Raw genomic sequence first — 21731 nt, 5'->3', positions numbered from 1 at the left:
CCGTCCCTGCCACAATGGTGCGCGCATTTGTAACATTTTTTTCTCGCTAATTGAGTTTATTACAGCTAGAAAAGGTACACAAATATATCAGTGTTTCCACTTGCCTTTTATAGTACGGATACCACATGTTGCTTTTTTTTTCCCCCCTCTACTTTCGCTGCTTTGTCAGAAAGTTGGATTTGAACACACGTGGCAGTGTGTTCTGTGTTTATTTCTCTTTCCACGCCGGGGAAAATAGGCTAATGCGTTTATTTGTGCAAGTTATTAGCTAGATGACGAATCACATTTCTTTTTTTTTTATCTCGTTAGTTCAGATGACGTTATAGCTCACGCTAGCATCGTTCCTGTTTGCTGAAGCTAAAAATGCAGCACCCTCTGATACACCTGCTATTATTGTGTGTGTGTGTGTGTGTGTGTGTGTGTGTGTGTGTGTGTGTGTGTGTGTGTGTGTGTGTGTGTTTGCGTGCGTGCGCGCGTGTGTCATAAACAACAAAAAAGAAAAAAGACAAATGTAGGTGGGTTTCATGCATTTGCATCTGTATATATTCAAATCCTTTCGAACTTATTTTCCCCATGTATTCCTTTCTTCACCTTTATCTTGTTATGTGTAACAACGTTCTTCCTGTTCTGTTATGTAACATCAGGGAATTCTTGAAATGCGTAATGTGATGAAGCCAATTCTAAGAAAAAAAAGAAAAGAAAAAAACTGGCTACGGAACAGCCGCTGGTGATTACACGGAGCCGGCAGAACAGGCATCAACTACCAAAGCTTCAACGGGAAGACAGGTCGTCAGCACCGTCTCAAACAGCCTCAGTGGGGCGCTGCACAGGCACTCACTCTCGCAAACACTTGCTCCAGACAGGGAACGCACTCCAGACGAGACTGATAAACATCCCAGCTCATTAAGAATGAATAAATAAATAAATAAATAAATAAATAAATAAATAAGTGGTCTCACCTTGTGATCTAGTGCAAGTAAACAATGCGTCAAAGATAAAAGGAGCACAAATTGGTGCTCGTTGGCTGTGGTGACACATCCTCATTCATTTTGTCTTAATATAAGGTTGAAAAGTTCTACTTTTTTTGGAAAGTTTTAATGATGCCAGAGATTGTGACTGAACAAAACATGACATCAAGCTTATTAGCCCACAACAGCAAAAAGTTATGAATTTTTTAAAAGAAAATACTTTTTTCACATACTTTGCTTCTTTTGCTTGCTTCACTTTATGGAACGCATGTGCATGTGTGGACTTGCAGATCTGGAAAAAAAAAAAATGCAAGTCCACGCATGTAGTTAAGAGATGGAAATTGTTAAACTACAGAGAATAATTTGTTATCTCTTTCATCTTATTCCGCTTGCTGTTTTTGTCAATCAGTAATCACTATTAGCTCCCACTCAGGACACGTCAAAGATCTGCCTCCCTCTATGTGCCTCCCAAAGTGCCATGTGGATGCCAAATTTTATATTTAACTCAGGTGAACAACATTGGATTTTTTTTTTTTTTTTGTATTCATCGTCATGGAAACACTGACATATTTGAGTTTGAGCAACCAAAATAAATGTCAGCCATACGCCCCTGGTCTCCGTTTGCAACACAGGCCCGCTATGGGTGGAAAAATAAGAGAAGCTGTGCAGGCTGTGGTGCGGCTCGGTGCGCACAGACGCAGGCCTGTGACGGAATGAAAGTGCCATCGCAACTAAAAGTGTATCGCAGCTCGCTAGTTGCGCTTGCCGTAATTGATCTTGGGATGACTAAATGGGACACTTATTTTTGCAGCCCGAGCAGGTGCACCAAAACCTGTGTGCTGGTGTTTCTGCACCAGCTGCTGATCAGTGGCCAGGGGCCCCGCAGGTTTGTAGGGCAGCTTGATTCAGTACGAACTGCAGGTTTGCAGGCAGTCGTTCTGTCGAGACGCACGGCCGGAAAGGGGGGCGAGAAGTTTACTCTGGGGAGACCCTCATCACATTTGCAGGCCAGACTGGTAATGGAGTCATTAAAAATGAAAAACAAAACAAGACACAACAACAACAAAACAACGTTCCCCTAATTTTGACGGCCATGAAGATATAAATCGCAAGAAATTCAATTATCTGATCTGCTCATCTAATTCAAAATGTATTTTTCCATTTCACGTTTATTAAGCACGCTGTTTTCAATTTCCCCCCCCGACCCCCCACCACCACCACCACCACCAGACCAGACCAGACCAGGCCATGGACTTAAACCAGACAACCTCTGATTCCTCAAGCCATGTCCGCATATAACACAGGTATGGTGTTTTTTATTATTATTATTATTATTATTATTATTCATTTATCTCATTATGATCCTTTTTAGAATTAATCTCTGGTTATTTTGAGGTAGAAACATCAGCATTACTCTTAATTAGATAGAGCTAAGTACGTTCAACAAACAAACCTGGCCTCACACAAATCAGCCTATCAAATCATAGCCAAAGAATGTCGTTTTTTTTTTTTCTAAGCCTTTGAGCCAAAGTTATAATTTTGCAATTTGAGCTTTAGTTGGTGAGTCCGTACTAAGACTATTTTCAATCTTAGAAGTAAACCTTACAATGAAAAACTTTCTTGTGAGTGACTGAGCTATCGCTAGTGCTTCTGAAGGATTTAAGGATTGAAGAAAAAGAACTTCATTGTCATACCATTTTGCAACAGCACGAAATTAGGACTCAGTGCCGGGACAAACAATATCCAATCATGCACTTTCATGATTTAAAAAAAAATATTTCTCTATCTGATGCAGAATTTCATAGAATAACATTAAAAAGAAAAACACTTGAAAAATCATAATCGGCCCAAAGATCCAGCATTGCTTAATATCATAAATCAACTTTCCTCCTACATACAGTGTCGACTCACATGACTGCAGCGTTGCATGTTGGGGTCACGGCGGAGGAAAGATGGGTGTTGGGTTTTAATGAGGTGCAATTTTCCCTCCCCAGAAACATAATCGGGTCTCCTGTTGAGGGTGACGAGCAACAAAAAAAAAGTTCTAAGGTCACTTTGTGCATTTTGACGTCTTCTGTCGCCGTGCAAATTTGTCGCTAAGTCGAGGTGCCGAGCTCGAAAACAAACTCATAAAGCTCTCTGCGCGAAATTCCAGCTTGGAATATAGGTTTACACACGGTGCCAGGGGGAGGAGGGGGGAGGGGAGTGTTAGCTAAGGCCAGGTGTAATCGATCCCTAAGTAATGAGGGACACGTTGCTTAACTTTAAAGCATGCTAGTCAACCAAATAATCACACCGCTTCCACCCCTGACCTGAGAGATCACGCTGAAACGTGTGTTCTGGTTTGTTTTCATTAGTGCGCCCCGCTAATGAGCGTGTCCCGCTCGAGAGCAGCCATTAGTGTTTTCTGCAGCAGCCGCCTCCTCATCAGCCACTGGGGCAGCTGGGAACTCACACCGTCTGGGACGCTGTCATTGCAAGTTGTTGCTGCACGGGGAGATGGATCTCGGTTCAGTCTGTGGCCGCCAACCGAGCCTCACGCTGTGTAGGTTCTTCTTTTTTTAGTGGAAGGGAGGCTGCTCCTGACAGGTGTTTTTTTTTTTTTTTTTTTTTTTCCAAGATGGTGAAGGAAGAAGAGGTGGGGGTCCTCTGGATACAGCACACACAGTCACCCATCACTTTATTTGGTATGCCTTTTCAGTTGTTCATTAATGAAAAAAAAAAAAAAAAATCATCCAATCAGATTCTGAGACTCATTTAGCCAGCTTGACATAGTCAAGAGTTCAAATTGAGCATCAGAATGTGGAGGTGAAGTCAGTGACTTTAAAGCGTCACATCGGCATCACTATCACGAAAATTTAGTGTACCCAATAAAGTGAGCTTTTTACCTGCAAAAACATCAAAATATGTGCAAGTCCATATATTTTTACAAAATTGTATTTTATTTCAAATTTATTTTACAAAAAGCATTGCAAATGACACTCAGAATTACAATTGAAAATCTCATCAACGTCACATGTGGATGTTAGTGGATAAAAGAGAAACATAAATTACGTTTCCACTTTTCTTTTGATTGATTTTAGACTATGTTGTAATTGTAAAAACAAGAATTTCTCTTAATTGACTGCCTCGGTTAAAAAAAAGAAAAAAAAAAAAAGTGAATGCTTTGTATTTGCTATTTTCACACGAGGAACTCAGAAACTGTTCTATCCTAATAAAACTGCCACAGTCATTATGGTCGGGATGCTGTCTTCCAGACGAACTAGCGTCATCTCTTCAGCCTGTGATGAGGGATCAACTGCACCATCTAGTGGTACATGATATATTTTTTTCTTTTTTCTTTTTTTAAAGTTTAATTTGAAAATCCCTGCACGTGTTGCAGGGTCTGCAATGGCAACACATTGTCAATAATGTGTTGCCATTGTCAACAAATTGTGCCTTCTTGCTGCTGGGACCACACCAGGGGCTTAGAGTGATTCAAAGAGCTTCATTCTTTCTTGGACAGAGAGGCCTTCCTTTAAACTCTGCACAAGAAAGAAAATTTGACAAAGTAAAATTAGAATAATGAAAGACTGAAGACAAACTAAAACAAGATACTGGTAGCGGAGTCAACTGTTTCACTTGTATGACCTTAAAAATTGTAAAGACGTAAGGAACAAACGGCTTCACGTGAAGAAAAAAATGATTTAGAGTCAGCAACGATGAACTTTTACCTTTGATCTCACAACTCTGATCTGACGAGTGAGGGATGATTTTTTCTTCTGTAAGAAAGATTTACTTGCATTTGTGCCCTCGGTGCCCTCTGGGAAAAACAACACAGCAAGACACATTACGACACATACAAAACCAATCAACTGCTCAAGAACAGGCAATCCATTCTTAATTTGTTGAAAAAAAAAAATCTCACCTTGGTTCTGTCCTGAAGCGCCTCCAGATGGGGACCAGGTGGCAAACTTGGATCCGTCTGGACTCTTTGCACAGAGGCTCTTCAGTTTGCTCTGGGCGAAGAGTTTGTCCTGTTATAGCACACAAGACAATGCTACATTGCACATACTTCTATATTGTTGAGAAATTCTCAACAATATAGAAGTAGATGTACTTCTATATCGTTGAAGTACATATACTTCAACGATACAGACCCCGGCATGTGATGCTTCTCAATGAGAATTGAGAGAAAGTGCCTTTTATCAGAATGTCTTGAGGTAAAAAAAACAAACAAAAAAAACAACAGAAAACAGTGGGTACCATGCGGGCGACCTCCAGCTCCTCTCTCAGGGAAGAAGCCTCCTGTCTGAGAAACTGCATCTCTGCCTCCCTCGCACGCACAATCATCTGCGAAGCACAACAACACATATTGACGCTTGACTGTGGTAATCAGTATGTATACTGTCACTGCGCTGGTCAGGGATTCAGTCCCATCAGGCCGTGGATGTATTATAAGAACGGGATACTGGACTGGCAATATGTTTTTTTCCCGATTTTTCCCAGTGGCCACTCGAGGTAGTGCAGCAAAAAAAAAATCCCATGGGCCCAAAAAGCACTTTTCCCATAGACCGCAATGCAAAAATAAACGCTTTTAAAACAGCTGACAGACCGACTGTAACCTGAAACACGATTCATAACAAATCTTTCTATTGTAGATTTTTCAGTTATGGTCTTTGTCATTTAAAAAATGATAAAGGCCAGAAAATGACCAGAAAAGAGTTGCTGGGCGAGCAACTTGATTGAAGTGAACGGGCGTATTGAAGTTAAACTTGTGGACGCTCACCTCCATTTCATAAAAGTCGCTCATTTCAGAGGAGTCGCGAGGCTGTTTCCCGTTTGGCAAGAACTGGCACTGAGCGATCTTCTCCGTCCGCCTCTATGAGGACGGAGGGCGCAGAAAGAAAAAGTCACAGTGAGAATTTTCACCCGGGACAACACAATGCTGGTGAAATCCCAAACACGGCGGCGGCCTTGCACCTGCTTCTCGTGAAGCCCGCGGTTCTCTTTTTGGCACTGCATCAAGGCTTCTCTCTCATCCTGCAGCTCCTGGTACAGCTGAGAGTTTTCCAGGCATTTCTGGCTGTGTCGCTCCGACAGCACACCGAGCTCTTTCTGCAGCAACTTCAACTCCTTCCTGGTGTTCAAACAGAGGTTTCAAATCAGTTTCCAGGACTAATATTATCACAACTACTCTCAACTGCTTCCAACCCACTAGAGAGCCTCTAGTTGAGCTCTATGATCACACCCCTCTAAGCATTGTTAGTTTGACTTTGTTTTCTCAATCTAGGAGAATCCCTGTGTCCCTCAGCGGAAGAGCCGAGCCAACGCACACACTCACTCATATTGGACCTGAAGCTGCGTCAGGTCAGCGCTCTCCCCGCTGTGCTGCATCTGCCAACTTTTCTCCAGCTCCAGTTTGTGGGCTCTTCTCATCGCCACGATGGCTGCAAAGACACACAACGCCTTCATTCCATCAACAGTGACAAAACATTTGGTCAGACACAAGAAGAACTGCCAGTTTCTCGTGTGCACTTTCTTCCTGATTACTTTTTATATCTTATTTTTATTAGATCGATGTGAGGTTTGTGTTTGTTTTTTCTTGACCTGTTACTGTTGCAGCTGTCTCCTCCTTCAGCTGCTGGTCCTTCTCCTTCAGCAGTGCTGCCACCTCCTTCTGATGCTGCTGCTGAAGATCATTTATCTGCTTCTGGTGCATTTCCTCCAGCGCAGAGAATCCTTCAAAGCAGGATGCCTGCATGGAGAAAAGTTTTATTTTTAGAAGGTTTAGAAGGTAGGTAGTGGGTTGCAAGCACTCACAGTGATTTAGCAAATCTGATATTATCTAAAACATAATGAGTACCTGTAGAATAAAAAAAAACTCTGTTCTCCCATATACTTTAAGGCTTACTGTATATGGTTTAAATTCTTTAAATTATCTTTTCCTTTCCCTTCATTTTTTGAGTACAGAAGTTTTTAAACATTTTTAACTTCCAATCAATTCTGAGTGAAAGGGTAACTAATGAGAAACTTTGTTACCTCAGGTTGGCCTATTTCTTTTTTGAAAGCCCCGTTCTCGTCCCACTCTTGATCTCCCATCGTTGTTTGGCCTTTCGCACTGGACGTCCGTTTGTCCCTGGCGACGCTGGACTTGGTGTAGTGATCGTGCAAGTGTTTCATCTCCTCCTCGTGGATCCGCTGCAGCTTCCCCAGCTTCTCCTGGAACTCTGTCTCCAGCTTCTTCATCTGTTTCTCGTGGAAGTCCTGGATGTTCTCTATGTCTCTCAGGAGTCTTTGCTTCCTCGCCTCGACGGACACGATGGTCTTGCCGGCACACTCCAGCTCGTCCCTCAGCGCGCTATTGTCCTCCTGAAGCTGATGCACAGTGCAACTTAGAGCCTGCCGCTCCTCCTCAAATACGAGACCCCTTTCTTTGCACCCAATCTCGCTCTGGTGCCGCTCCGGGCACAGCCTTTCGCATAAATAGATCAACTTCGCCTCCTCTAGCATTGCAGCAGAGTCATTTTCCCAGGCGTCATCCAAACAGCATCGTTCCTCTCCAGGATCAGAATCACAAATCTCCTGGATGAGCTGCCACAGGATTTGAGACCTTCTCTGCAGCTTAGACTGAAGTCTCTCCAGCCAGTCGGGACATTTGTCGGCCTCTCCCTTTGTGACATCACAGTTTTCCTTTCCGCCGCCGCCGTGGTCGTAAGGGGCTAACTCTGGAGGGTTGACGTCTGCCAGGCTCCTGCTCTGGTCCTCAGTTTCCCGAGTCTTTTCTCCAGTCATGCTTCTGTATTGCTGCTGGAGTCTCATAGTGCCATAAATGAGCTCTGCCTCTGCACACACTTTGCCGATGGCCTTATGTAAAGGTGCATCGCTGCCGCTTTGGGCTGCCAGCGCTATTCTTTTGCCGACGACGCTTTGGTACCTGTGTGCAATATCCCCGTCGCCAGCTTCCCTGGATACCAAGGACAACTCCGCACCGGCGTTTTGGCTCTGGAGGAAAGACATCAGCTGCTCAAGCACAGAAAGTTCTCGTGCTAAACACTTGCCGACGCTCAAGTGGTTCTCCTCGTCTGAAAAGTGCTTTGTGAGTCTGCTCTCGCCGGCCTCAGCCGCAGATAAATCCTCATCATTCAGGATCTTGTCCTCTTCTTTGACGGCGTCGTGCGACTCCCGCCGTTGTTCCTCTGCCTCTCGCTCCCCTTGCTGCAGGCATGCGGCGACCGCGGCGAGCTGCCGGTCCAGAACCGGAGCGCCGCCGTCCGGGGCGGCCTGCAGCGTCTCCTGGCAGGCCTGCACGACGCTCAGCGCCGCCCGGAACCTGCCCAGCAGACGGGCGCTGCACTGCTCGGCGGCGCGGGCGAAGCGCTGGCTCCGCTTGGCCCGGCTGTGCAGGAGCAGACTGAGGTGCTGGGCGGTGGCTCGGCTCTGGGTGAGCTGGGAGCACAGGCGAGGGGGGTCCTGGCAGGCGGCGGCGTGACTCTGCTGCTCCTCCAGCCGCTGCATGATGTCCCGCAGCTTCTCCTCCGTGGCGTACAGCTTGGTTTCCAGGAGCTGGATCACGGACAGGAACCTCTCGGGGTCGTCCCCGGCAGAGGGTAGGTCCTGATGTGCCCAGGGATTTCTAATAAACAGCTGCTCCCCACCTTTTGACCCAGCCCCCTCCTCCGTAGGTGGAGGTGAGACGCAGGTGCAGGCTTTCAGCACCTCGCTCAGCTTCACCTCGGTCTCCTCCAGACTGTTCCCCAGGACCTCCATCTTCAGCAGAGCCTCGCTCAGCTCTTGCTCCTTGGTGTCCAGGAGGCACTCGTAGCCCTCCCTCATCTCCTGCATCTCCGATTCCTTCTCTCGCACTTTCCCCAAGGCCAGCTGCAGCTCCTCGCAGTTTTTTTCGTACGAGTGCTCCAGGTTGTAGTAGTGCGTCTCGTCTGCTTTCAGCCGACTCTGCAGCCGGCTCACCTCCCCGTCCGCCTCGGACAGCTGGCCCTGCAGCTCTCCGCAGCGACGCTCCAGGTGCCCTCGTTCCTCCTGCAGGCTCTCCACGGCCGACACTGTGCGCGCTAGCTCTTCCTGGAGCTGTTCCTGAGCTACCTCCACTTCCCTGGCCCACATCTGGGTCTGGCTCAGTTTCCCGACCTGCTCCTCGGCCACGTCCAGCCTCTCTTGAAGAGCTTGCGACCGCTCATCCGCCTCCGCCAGGCTAGCGGTCAAGCTCCTCCGTTCTCTGTCCTGACTGGCTTGGAGGAGCATGAGGTGTTTCTGCAGACGGGCCTCCTTCTCAGCCTGAGCTTCCTCGTATGCGCAGAGCTGAGACGTCGCCTCCCGTAGTTGCTCCCGCAAACTGTCGGCCTCCTGCCGGACGGCGCGAGAGCCCTGCAACTCCCGCCGCAGCTGCATCAGGTGCGATTCGGCCTCTTCCCTCTGCAGCTCGCTGGCGCTGAGCTGCGACCTCAGGGAGGCCGCTTGGCGCTCCGACTCCGCCTGCAGCTCCGCGAACCGCCGGTGATCCTGCTCCAGGTGGGCCTGTGCGAGCGCTGTGGCGTCGCCGGTGACCAGCAGTTGCGCTTGCTGGGCCAAGAGATCCACCCGCCGCCGCAGCTCCGCTTCTTTGGCTTCCTCCTGGTTCCTCTTCTGGGCATCCAGCTCAAGGCGGAGCTCATGGTTCGTCTTCTGCAGTCGCTGCAAAGCCAGCGCTTGCTCCATAGATGCGTTTGAGGGATCCTTCTACAGGACAACAGTAAGGTTAGAGAGGACTTTGCAGACTATTACTACAGTGCTGAGAAGATTCTTGAGGTAGGAACACCAAATTATTTTTATTGTACTGCTACTATACACTTTTATTAATGTATTTGTGGGCAGTACGTCAAGCGATTACCAGTATAAAAATGATAAATCAAGCCAAAAATTACACCCTGGACCTTTAAGCCGCTTCTAACTCCATTTCTGTGTGATGAAAGTTGAAGTGCCTTTGGTGCCTTGGTACCTGTGCATAGCCGCTTTTCTCTTGTTGCAGCTCTTCCTGCAGGTTCTCCTTTATCTGTCTGAGTCCAGACAATTCTTTGCTGTTTTGTTCCAGCTGCAGACAAAGACAGTACAGCTGTCATTAGAGAGAGGGGACTTATATTTAACTTTGTGCGTATTCATGCCGAGCAATACTGAAATTGTGTCTTGAATCCATGCGTGGAAAAAAGAACAATGGAAGAACTTCACATAGGACATCCGCCTTGATCTCCTACGTCTACGACAAGGACATCGCTGCATCTCCTTCCTGAGTCTTCGTGACTCATGCGAACAGATACTTGCTGCTCTTGACTTCGGCTGACGGACTTTACCTGCTCCTCAACTGGTGTCTGCCAGTCCGGCGCCTCACTGAAACACTCGCCCCTTGAGCCGCCACTTGGTGAAGCGTCTGTTGCACCAGAGAAAGACATGCGCAGAAGAAAAAAATATTTGCGATAATGTCAAATCAGAGGCAACAGCCACACAAGCCACCGCAACAGCTGCATAAATCCGACACTTGATTTCAAACATTTTCTCGGTGACTCACTGTCCTGTGTGGTGGCAGCAGCTGGTGCACAATCATGGCTTGTGCCCCCTTCACCCGTCTCCGAAAGCGACTGCTGAGGCGATGCCGAGCTTCCATTGGCGGACTTCTGCTCTCCCGCCAGCTGATGCGTTTTCTCCACACAGCCTCTTGGTTTGTGCTCTTGCAAAAATGTGTTTAATTCCACGGTTGCTTGTGAGTCCTCTTGCTCTGGTCTTCGGTGGACTGTCTGCTCCGAGACCGGGCTGCAAGAAAAAGTGACGTCCAGGGGCTCAGTGCAATGAATGCAGACGATGTGTCTCTCGGAGTCTTTGGAAAAACTTTTCCAATGCAGAGGAGTGGAACAGATCTTTACTTCCTTCTGTGAACCAATCACAATGAAGCCGTAGCTGTATTTACCTTGTGTGGTCATGTGTTAGACTGGGCCTCACATTTTTCAGCACTGCATGCACCCAGTTGCGTCTCATCCCTGAGGTCATTGCACAGAGTGTGTACACCCCATCTCTGGTCTGAGAAAATACAATACACTTTTAACAATAACAGAAAGCATAGAAAGAATAGAGACAATACAAAGACCTACTGTAAGTCAAATGTTTCTTCTAAAAAAATTGTGAGAACTAATTGGAAAAAAGGTAAAAAGCTAATACAGTACACAATCAAAGGGATACAAACAGACCTGTTTCTTTACACCCTCAGCAGTGGAGGAGAAGTCTGTCTTCATTTTGTCTGCGTTATTGCCATGACACTCCTCTCTTTTTGCCCTTCAGCAGTCAAAGCATAAGTGATTTGTTGGCATGCAAAACTGTCGTTAACTAGTTCTTGCTCCGCAGTTGCTCGGTAAAACTTAACATTTACAGTGTACCGAGCAACTGCAGAACAAGAACTATCCAAAATACTCATACACAAAAGAGCAAACCTGCTTTTCTGCTCAGACGACGACCGCTGTCCAAAACCTGCGGCTTTGTTCTCCCTCGTTCGTCCTCTTTGTACCGCAGCTTCTGCATCTGCCAAAGACAGATGACAAAAAATATTTAAAGATGGTCTTCTACTTCTACTACCACTCGTCCCTACCACTATGATTTTAGTTGTGTTTTTTTTTTGTTTGTTTGTTTTTTAAATCAGACAATTAATCAGGAGCAAACGTAAGGCCTGAAAGTCAAGTACCTTCTCCAGCGGATCTCTGGTCGAGTCTGTTCAGAGAGCGGCTGCTCCTCATAAAAGGAGCTGCAGTGAGTGAGGAGGTGTTGAGGGAGGAAAAGCTCCGACTGCTGCTGAGGCAGACCGCCGGTCTGGACTGTCGACCTGCTTGATTGCCAAAGACGTTTCTTTTCAAAGAGCCACCAGCTCCACTGCAGCTGACGGCTGAGTCACGGCTCCTGCCCAGGCTGTTGCTCCTGGCGTTGGTGAGGCTGGTTCTGGATGTGCTGCTACCTGACTGAGTACCGCCAGCGCACTCAGTTGATGTTGATGCGGCTCGTTCCTTTGAGAAAAGAGTTTGAAACGTGGAAAAATTTGATTAGAAAGAAACAATCGGTGCATTTTGCTCTTCAAGTGTCAAACATCACACTTCCTGCTCATCCACAGCCCAACCTGAACTCCATGACATATTCAATCCGATCACCACTGGAGAACCTTTTAAGCCTCGCTAGAGCTCTTAATTTGCTTAAGTACCATCTGACGGATACGGTAAACGTGGACAAATACACACACACACACACACACACACACACACACCACATTGAACTTAATTACACTTGAGCACTGGAAAGTCATCAGGACCAGCCTCGTGTATGTCAGGATGCAACGTTGCGAACCGCAGAGGCAATCAATCTACATTCTGGCCACAAGAAATCAATCGGCGAGGCCCCCAATGTCCTGATTAAGCAACTCACGCAGGATTTAACCACGCTGACATTATCACCAGCCGTTAATAGCTGCGCAAAACACAGTAATGCACAGCAAAAAAAATCACTACTTATCCACTTATTAAAAATAAAAGCCTGTAATATTTAAAACATAGGAAGCATTTCCTGTTTTGAATATTATTATTATTAGTAGTATTAATTTACTTTGCTTTGATAAATCAAACACTGTACAGTAATTCTTAAGAAAAACAAATAAAAATAAACAACCATTGAACTTTAAAAACAGGGAACTGGCAGAAGCCAAAACTATTATTGAGATGTAATCTCAAAACCTAGTGTAGGGAGCTGAGATAATCTAATAAAGAAAGTCCAGTTTCACAGGCAAGTGAGTTTGAAACAGTATCTATAAAAGAAAAGGAAAAAAAAAAAACATTAAAAGGAACCACTGGAGCTGCTGTACAATTATATTTGAGTGGGTGCATGTGCCACATACCTTTGCTCCTTTCTTTTGTGAGGGTTTGTTTTTTGAGTCACTCAGTGTCTCTGGCCATCTAGTGAAGAAAAGATTGAAATACATCAGCATGTCACTTGTGCATCTCTGGCATTGTTATCCTTAACAAGTATGTGTTCTAAAAGTGCTTATATTTGTCTTTGAAATGCCAAAACATAGTTTAGAAATAAAAATGTACAGATGATAAAATATTGACTTAAAAAACAGCACACTGTGAAACAGTGAACAGTATTGCCCTATAGAGAAGTGTTACATTTCAAATGCAAGAAGAGACTGCTGAGGTTTCTTCCACAATATGGTGCTAGCAACTCACTTCAAATATTGTTTTGTTTTTTTTGTTTTTTAATTCTATTTGAAAAAAAGAAAGAAAACTAAAAAAAATACAGCATTAGACCCACTTACCTTGGTGCCCTGGACATCATTTTCACAACTGATAAAAACAAAAAACAGTTATAAACCTAAGAACTAATTGAGTGTTGAAGAAGTGTACTGTCCCTCTCACTGTGGCAAAAAGCAGAAGGTGCAAGTCACAAACACTTCAACACACACACACACACACACACACACACACACACACACACACACACACACACACACACACACACGCACGCATAGGCGCGTGCACGCATGCACAAGCACACGCTCACAATCCCATACAGAGTTGACAAACCCCATTAGGATTAGGCCGGTGGCTTAACAGGATTACTACTCTGTCATTTCGGCGGTCTGGATGTGTCAGTCAACACTGTCTACATATACGTCTTATGTTTACCTAAATAGTAGAGAGATGCAAGTACACAGCGTCAAAATGAAAGGTTGATCATCGTTTATATGTTGGTGATCTTTCTGAAAATAGAAATGTTTCTTTGTTTTGGTACCAATCAATCGGGTTCTCTGTTCCATAGTTCTTTGCCCAGTTCAGAGTATGCAGTCACATTTGAAGGAGCACTTTACATGTCAGCACCCTCCAAGATGTCAATGATTTATACACAGGAGAAAAATAGGTAACGTCAGTGGGGGGGAAAGCATTTGTTCCGTGTAGTGGCACAAAGTAAAACCACTTTTTATTTGGGGAACATTTATTTTTAATACATTTCCAAAAATAATTATGTTTTTGTTGTTTGTTTGTTTTTTACTATTTGAATAGTCAGAAAATACATTAACAGGTTTTCACAATTTTTCTTCCTTCTTTTAGAACATAAATAATTACATTTTTATATTGAATAAATTAATTTATATAAATTACCTGTTGCTAATTTAAAAAAAAAAAAACACTTTGGGGGAAGCAGCGCAGGGAATGTGAATATTTGGCTTGGTTTTCTGTCTCTTCTTCCCAAACACCCCCGCCCCCAACCCCGACTCTGACAACCACCCCGGTGATTGGCTGGTCGTCACATGACCTCACAGCTGATTTTGTTGGATGAAGTGTTTTGCTTTTGACGCGCATCGCTTCATGAAGCCATTTCTGGCTAGCCTAGCACCGGAGTAGCACGGCGACCGTCGCGAACTGTTGCGAGGGGGGGCTGCGATGGCGCAAGCGGCACAGGCCAACGCCTTCGATGCGAGCGACTCTCAGATTCACGTGGAGCACGACAAAAAGGGTCGGCAGTTTGTTATCAGGCTGAACGGTACGTGGGGAGAGTGGCGCGCTAGCCGGGCTAATGCTAGCTCGCTCGCCTGTTGGTGCAGCTGCTTTTTAGGGGGGCTGCCAGGAACGTCGCCGTCCCTTGTTGTCAACTCCAGTTGCCATTCCAGACCAAGTGGCGTATTTACTTTGATTTCCGTCAACTGACACGTCCAGCGTGTGCATGTTATGACGTCTTTTTTTAAGCTCAGCCGAGTCAGTCGAGTCGACACCCCTCTCCTTGCTTCCCTAGCTCTTTATTTGCACAACGAAAACACTGTGGGAGGCCCACATTTGAACAGCTCATCACAATATGCATGTGTTCTTTGTTTTTAGTATTTTTTTTGTTAATGGCTTGCTTAACCTGCCAAGTTACTAGTGCCCGTATAAAAGTACTCACATAGGGACTCAGGGACCATACTATTGAGTAGTTTTATAGCCAATTAAGAAATCGTACTGCTGTGTTGATGACACATTTTCTTCTTATCGGGCAATATTATAACGATATTAGCAGCCACACCACATCCCATGGGGTTGTAGGACCCCCTGTGTCATGTAGAACAGCCATCGTGCTGCATTTACATCTTCAACTACTTTGGAATTCCTTTGCCAAACATCTTGTACTCCCATTTGAAATATTGAGGTTTTACTATCAGTCACTTATCTTGTTGCGATTCTTGTCTTGTTCTGTTGTGGTGCTTGAGAACAGGCTATTGTTGCATTGTCAAGTGTCGGCTTGTCAAGTGTTGGAACAGAAAGAAGGTGGTTTAAAAACAAACTTGTCGAAACAACAAGTTGGCTTCTCTGTCCTCAGGGTCTCACGATCGGGCGGTCCTTCTGTACGAGTACATTGGGAAGAAGCTGGTGGATTTACAGCACACCGAAGTTCCCGATGCCTACAGAGGGAGAGGAATAGCCAAGCACCTGGCAAAGGTAAAAACTTTTTCTTTTCACACAGTGTTTCCTTGTTTATTTAAAAGCCCACTTGTAAAAGATTATCTCTTAAGTATTATGCAATTGAATGTTGTAGTCATTTTATCTGGAACATTTTTATACAACTTGTGTGAGTATATTTGACCATCTAACTTTTGAATAGCAACTAGAAGGCAAAAATCTTGAAATGAAGGGAGGAGGGTGGGGGGGGGGACTATATTACCATTAGTGTCATTCTTTAAGAAATGAATCCATGCTTGTCTGACGGTAGGCAGCCATGGATTTTGTGGTGGAAGAGGACCTGAAAGCTCATTTGACCTGCTGGTACATTCAGAAATATGTCAAAGAGAATCCTCAGCCTCAGTACTTGGAACATATTTCTCAATGAGCAAACACGGCGCTCCGTGGGAGAAGAGAGTGCGTTCCAGTGGCACGTTGGTGTCGCGGCGCAACAAAAGGAACTTCCAGGGATTGTTGAACTCTGCCTCAAGTGAACTCCCGGGATGACTCATCCCACGGCAGAGACCTCTGTAAGCCGAGTGTTGGGTCAACAAGTCAGTCAAGTCTGTACTCCGTGGAGAAAAAGGACTCAGAAACTGTGATTCAGCGCATCACCATGAGTAGATTTAACCAAAGCGGCAGCCTTTTACCTCCGTCAAAAACCTCCAAGATGCATTTTGTCTCACTGACTGGAGGTGAAGGCTGCCAACAAAACAGATGTGAGTCAAGTTTCCTGTTTTTCTTTGGACACTGCCGTTACAAGCAGCAGTAGAGGAAGACCAACTCAGGCCTCTTTATCAATAGCATTCCACTTATGACTTTTTTTTTTTTTTTTTTAATGGTTGCAATCTTTTGATATTTACTGACTTTGTTTTTTTAATTGCCTTCCACTTCTTTCTGAAGCAATTGTCATTCTAGAGTTAAAAGTGCTAATTTTAATAGATTGTCATGACTAAATTCACTCCTTTTTTTCTATGTATAGGCAATAGGCGGGTAGGTGGGTAGGGAGTAACTTTTAGAAAATATAATTAGTAATTTCTAGATGACATGTACCAATATTGTCATTCTGAACCTAGGGTTGCTCCATTGTTCTTTCCAATACAATGGGAGGTATGAAATCATCAGTCATGTTGTAACTTGTGAACCAAAGAACACAATGAGCATTTGCACCTCTGGATGTTAAATCCAGGACGGGCACCAAGATAAATCCACTCCACTTTCTGTGTTGAATGCCACAGAGCGTTGATTTGGTTGCAACTGACACTTTGTGCTACGCAGCCTGAGTGTGGGTATGCTAAATATAATGATATTCAAACCAGCATCTCCAAGACCACACTGTTATTGTTCAGGGAATTGACCTTCTGTAGTGTCCACTGTACGTTGTTCTGTCTTCAGGAAAATGACACTGGAGTAGGACAATGTCAAAATCCAGGAAAGGTTTAACTCAAAACAATGTTAAAAAAATAAAATGCGATTTCCATTTTTTGAGTCTTCTGAAGCCTCTGCTGATGACAATCTTAAGTATGGAGAGGAGTATGGCTACACTCACTTTCGGCGCACTGTTACTGCTTTAAAAACGTTTGTTTTTGAATCGCGAAACCATAGGTCGAACTGTCATTTTGTTCTTTTGAGTGTTTATGTTTATATGAAAGGTAGTTTTGAGCATGTGGATGTTTGAAATGTGCCGATCCTTGTTACCAGGTTTTTTTTCTTGTGACTTTTTTTTCTCCCTGTTCTTGTCTATCAATAAAGTGCTCATAAAATCATTCCCAAGTCTGTGTATGTGTGTGTGTGTGTGTGTGTTAGAATACAGGAGAGGAATGTGCAAAAGTAGTTACAACAAATATATATTTTACTTATGTATGTTTTTCTTCATGAAGATCTGTGAAAGAATACAACATTTTATTTTTTCTAACCACTACAACTTATTTTCCGTATATATCACTGTGTTTGGGATGCCTTGTTACAAAGTCAAATTAATATTCATATTCATAGCTCATCAAACTAATCAAATTTGGGACAGGGATCCAAAATGTCTGTTTATTTTGTTTGTTTTTCCTGCATCTTAACAGCCTTGCCTTTGATGATTTGTGTGCCTTATTTTGGCAAAAATGAATGTATTCTTTTCAGAAAGAGCACCCCCAACCCAAAAAAAAAAAAAAAGAACTACAAGAATATGAAATAGTAGATGTCTGCATGGACTGTGGTGTGGTTTTGGCACATTCTTAAAAGCATTTACACAGAGTGTGCATTTACTGAACCCCCACACACACGTCCAAAGTGAGCTGTTTTGGCTAACAACACCTCTATCGCCTTTTTATCTCCCAAAACGACATTGTTGTGACATGCGAGGCATTCTGCTTATTCACATTCCTGAACGTAATCATCACTTTGCACCCAAAGAGCTGCCTCAGGTCTGGCCTGAGCCCTGGACTGGCCGGCCAGCATTTATTTATGAGGACTTCAAGCCACGCGAGGGCAAATTATTCGTAAATACCAGAGACAGCAAACACGAGTTTAAGCAAGACGCGGAATTAAATACATGCAATATGATTTATTGGACGCTGCTGTTATGTTGCTGGTTGATGGAATAAAAATCTAAATTTAATATTTAACAGTATGCACATGTTTATTTATTGAATACTCCGTTTTGAAGTGACGTGCATCACACTTCTTTCCTTAAAATGCATATTCAAAAAATGACATGACCTCTCAAAACTTTGAAGTGACGAGAGCTATTTTGGAATACGTCGAGGTACATACTCCGTAAATACAGAATCTTGGGAGTTGTAGTTTGATTTCCCACCCAAATGGACGACCGCCGGTCTTCAGAGCTACTACATTACCCAGAAGCGCGGGTGTTGTCTAACGTCATTTGGAATCACGGTTGTTTCTCCAACATGGCGTCGCTGGGAAGGAGGCGCGGTGTCCCAGTAAGCAGGGAGAGGTCAGTTACTTCACGTCTTTGCCATTTAATGGAAATGTAAAACTTTGGGACGTTGCTTGTTGGACGTCACCATTGACTGCACCCTAAACATCCACACCGCTTTGGATTTTAAGTGTAATATCGTCATGACAAGCCATATTTTTGATGTCATACCTAGCTAGCGCTAGCAGGCTAACGTGGACAGTGAGCTAACGCTAGCCAGGAAACAAACTCGCTGCTCATGTGATGTTTTGGTGATTTCACACGAAACGGCCAGCGGCGGAGAAAAGTTTGATTTCGCCGCGGGTGCTTGCCACCGATACATGATGATGCCACAGCGTGGAAGTTTCACGTTTGTGGCCGAGCCAGCCGTTTGCTCCCGCTTTGTTTGTCGACCTGTTCTGCAAGTCAAATGGTCCTCAACTTAGCCGGACAGTCCTCTAACTTTCTACCCTGTTAGCCGGTGCTATTGACCCGTCTCCCAGGTACACCGTGTCCCTGATTTGAACATTTGCAGCGACTCCCCGTGGTGTTCCGTTTGTTGCGAAGTTTTTAAGCACCTTGGCCTTTACCCCTTGTTTTATGCACGGAGAAGTATGTTACCGCTGTTCATTTAGCAGTCAAAGGTTTGCTCGACATCATGTCCTGTAAGGCCTCAAGAGGGTTGACTCCGACCAAACCTAGTTGGTCATGGAAATAGTTACAAAAAAATAAATAAAACAATCATAGAAGAAAATAAAAACTTAGTCATTCTGTTTTGGAGAAAAAAAAAAAAATCTTGGATGGCTGGATTTAATCATCAAGCATACATTTGGTGTAATTGCTGTCTACAGTGACTCCTTAAGTAAATACAAACTTGAATAAAGAGAGCAATATGGTAAAGTTCATTCATTCTAGGTTACTCAGGACACTGTTAAAGTCTGTACAGGAATGCTGTGTATTTGTCACTCATATTTTCTATTAAAACAAGATAACAAAAGTCGTTTGTTTTAACCCTCCACGTTCAGTTTGTCTTATCAGCCTCCCTCTGCTTCTTTATTTTGCACAGGGCAGTGATGGCAGCGACAGACTGCTACATTGTGCACGAAATCTACAACGGCGAGAATGCGCAGGATCAGTTTGAGTACGAGCTGGAGCAGGCGCTGGAGGCCCAGTACAAGTACATCGTCATCGAGCCCACGCGCATCGGAGACGAGACGGCCCGATGGATTACCGTGGGCAACTGCCTGCACAAGTCGGCCGTGCTGTCCGGCACCGCTTGCCTCCTGACGCCGCTTTCGCTGCCCCCCGAGTTCTCCCGCTACGTGGCGTTGCCCGCCGGCGCCCTCAGCGTGGCCTGCGCCGCCCTCTACGGCATCTCGTGGCAGTTCGACCCCTGCTGCAAGTACCAGGTGGAATACGACAGCCAAAAACTCTCGCGGCTGCCCCTGCACACGCTCACCTCCTCGACGCCCGTGGTGCTGGTGCGCCGGGATGACGTCTACAGAAAGAGACTCCACAATACGATAGCGCTGGCCGCCCTGGCCTACTGCGCCAAGAAGATCTACGAACTATACGTGGTATGAGCGCGTTCTGAAGAGAGTCGACGGGAGAAAGCAAACGAGAAAACAAAAACCTATGTACCGCCAGATGTAAAAACGTAAAAAAAAAAAAAAAAAGAAGAAAAAAAAAAAACCGAAAAGAAAAAGGAAAGCAAGTGGCAATGTCGATCAGGTCCAGCATTCAGCCTCCCCACAGATGTGGTGTGTGCTTCCATTTTGAACTTTGATCAGAGGGATAGAGTTAAACTTGAAGGAAATGTGTTTTACCTTGTATTTCCTTTACCTCTGTGACGAAGACCGCGCACCTATGTCTGTAGTCCCCCCGCCCCTCCGCTGCCCTTCCTCTATGGCCCTACGTGTGTTGTCGATAAGCAGAGTGCTCAGCGGTGCGACAGCTGTTCTGCCGCACCGGAAAAAATACATTGAAGTCAAAACGGACAGACACCTTTTTTTTTTTTTTTTTTCCGAACTGACCTCCTTGACCCTTTCCCTCATAGTTTTACTGTACCCCTTTCTTGCTGATCAGTACACCACCCTTTCATTAAACATTAGAATATTTTGAAATCACCTTTCTGTATTTTATTTGACCTTTTTCATTAAATGGATTCTATGTGATGTCCAGAAAAAGCTCCACGAGCTGCCGTTTGTTTAGAGACTCTCGTTTTGTTGATGTGTGGTTGTCCTTTTTCAACAAGAGTGGAAGGCTTGATAGTACTGCAGTATCAAACACTCAACCAATAGACAGTATTTCACACTAAAGATTATGACGGACAAACAAATGTAAAATCCTTGTGTGTAAATTTGCAGTGTAAGAACTGCGTGAATGCTTGAATCGGCTTCATCCAAAATTTGGGGGTGATTCCAGAAGAGGAAAGTTGTCATAATGACCTTTAAAATAACTCATTAAGTCATTCTTGGTGAATAAGTTCCAACATATCAAAGAACTTATAGTATTTAAAAATCATTGGAAATTTGATGTTTACTTTTAACACTTTTCAAGTTAGTTTTCCCTAAACAGTGTGTTTCTTGCAAGCAGGAAAACGGCAAACGAATGCCTTTTTAAATAAAGCACCTGTTTTAAAGTTTCCTTAAGAGAATTCAATGTAAATTCCTGCAAAGTTGAATTAAACAGTGTATCAGAAATGACTTCTTCCTGTTAACTTACTTTAAACGTTTGAAAATATCATCAGCATGGTTCAGCGAGGCTGCGGAGGGCTTTTTATTTTTTGGGCCCCCAGAAGAAAAAACAAAAACAAACGTATGTTGTTTTTTTTTCCCAGATTTTTGGACTTGTAGGGATTCTGCAATCTTTTCTGTGTTTTTCATGCTAACTATCAAAAAGTTTCGGGCTGTCTTAAAAAAAGATTTTGACCCCAGAGAAAATGCAACAGTGTAGCATGACTTTTTTTTCTTCTTTTTTTTTTCTTATATAGATTTTTGGACATGTTGAAATTTCTTGCTCTTGCCACCTTTTGTGGAAAGAATTCAGGATAAAAGCTGTAATGTAGATGACAATTCAAGTGTTGCTCCACAGGTATGAGCGATGGGCCTTCTCTTCTTTCAACGTAGGAATTTCTGCTTTGTTTCTTCTGCATTTTTTTTTTTTTACATAACACTGGAGGATGATTAAAGATGGCCTGCTCTCTCTAACAGAGTACCACTTTAGTTGTTTTCAAGAGTTTGGACGCTCTTTTGCCTGTGGGCTTTCTTGTTTGTGGAATTGCTTTGTGTGCCGTTGTTTCCCAGGCAGTCTTCATACCTTCCTTTGAAGGTAGAAAGTGAGAGCCCATTCTGGTAAAAAAAAAAGATTGAGCAAGTCGTCACCACC

General features: G+C 44.4%; 3 protein-coding genes and 1 long non-coding RNA gene across 4 annotated transcripts; 2 read left to right on the top strand and 2 right to left on the bottom strand.

Moving 5' to 3' along the window:
• Positions 1–3883: 3883 nt before the first annotated feature.
• LOC142886567 (uncharacterized) lies at positions 3884–11260 on the bottom strand. Its single transcript, XM_076023578.1, has 14 exons — positions 11180–11260; positions 10903–11012; positions 10507–10748; positions 10292–10368; positions 9943–10035; positions 6990–9683; positions 6558–6705; positions 6292–6397; positions 5931–6087; positions 5737–5829; positions 5214–5300; positions 4876–4984; positions 4682–4770; positions 3884–4492 (listed from the first exon to the last, which is right to left on the bottom strand). The coding sequence occupies exons 1-14, from the start codon at positions 11222–11224 to the stop codon at positions 4436–4438; spliced, it is 4107 nt and encodes a 1368-aa protein (XP_075879693.1). The 5' UTR covers positions 11225–11260; the 3' UTR covers positions 3884–4435.
• Positions 11261–11418: 158 nt separating this feature from the next.
• Positions 11419–12981, bottom strand: LOC142886548 (uncharacterized). Its single transcript, XR_012926427.1, has 3 exons — positions 12862–12981; positions 11668–11983; positions 11419–11507 (listed from the first exon to the last, which is right to left on the bottom strand). It is a non-coding gene; the product is annotated as an uncharacterized LOC142886548 (long non-coding RNA).
• A 1302-nt stretch (positions 12982–14283) lies between these two features.
• Positions 14284–17202, top strand: natd1 (protein NATD1). The gene is made up of 3 exons (XM_076023916.1): positions 14284–14507; positions 15318–15436; positions 15708–17202. The coding sequence occupies exons 1-3, from the start codon at positions 14408–14410 to the stop codon at positions 15822–15824; spliced, it is 336 nt and encodes a 111-aa protein (XP_075880031.1). The 5' UTR covers positions 14284–14407; the 3' UTR covers positions 15825–17202.
• A 1028-nt stretch (positions 17203–18230) lies between these two features.
• tmem11 (transmembrane protein 11) lies at positions 18231–19984 on the top strand. The gene is made up of 2 exons (XM_076023915.1): positions 18231–18383; positions 19411–19984. Exons 1-2 carry the CDS (start codon positions 18247–18249, stop codon positions 19925–19927), a joined length of 654 nt encoding a protein of 217 aa, XP_075880030.1. The 5' UTR covers positions 18231–18246; the 3' UTR covers positions 19928–19984.
• Positions 19985–21731: the final 1747 nt, after the last annotated feature.

The sequence above is a fragment of the Nelusetta ayraudi genome, unplaced genomic scaffold, assembly GCF_046127955.1.
Source record: "Nelusetta ayraudi isolate G7.1 ecotype Tasmania unplaced genomic scaffold, CSIRO-AGI_Nayr_v1 ptg000016l, whole genome shotgun sequence".
Classification (NCBI taxonomy): Eukaryota; Metazoa; Chordata; class Actinopteri; order Tetraodontiformes; family Monacanthidae; genus Nelusetta; species Nelusetta ayraudi.
The sequence above is the reverse complement of the archived record's forward strand: the minus strand, read 5'-3'. Positions and strand labels throughout refer to the sequence as shown.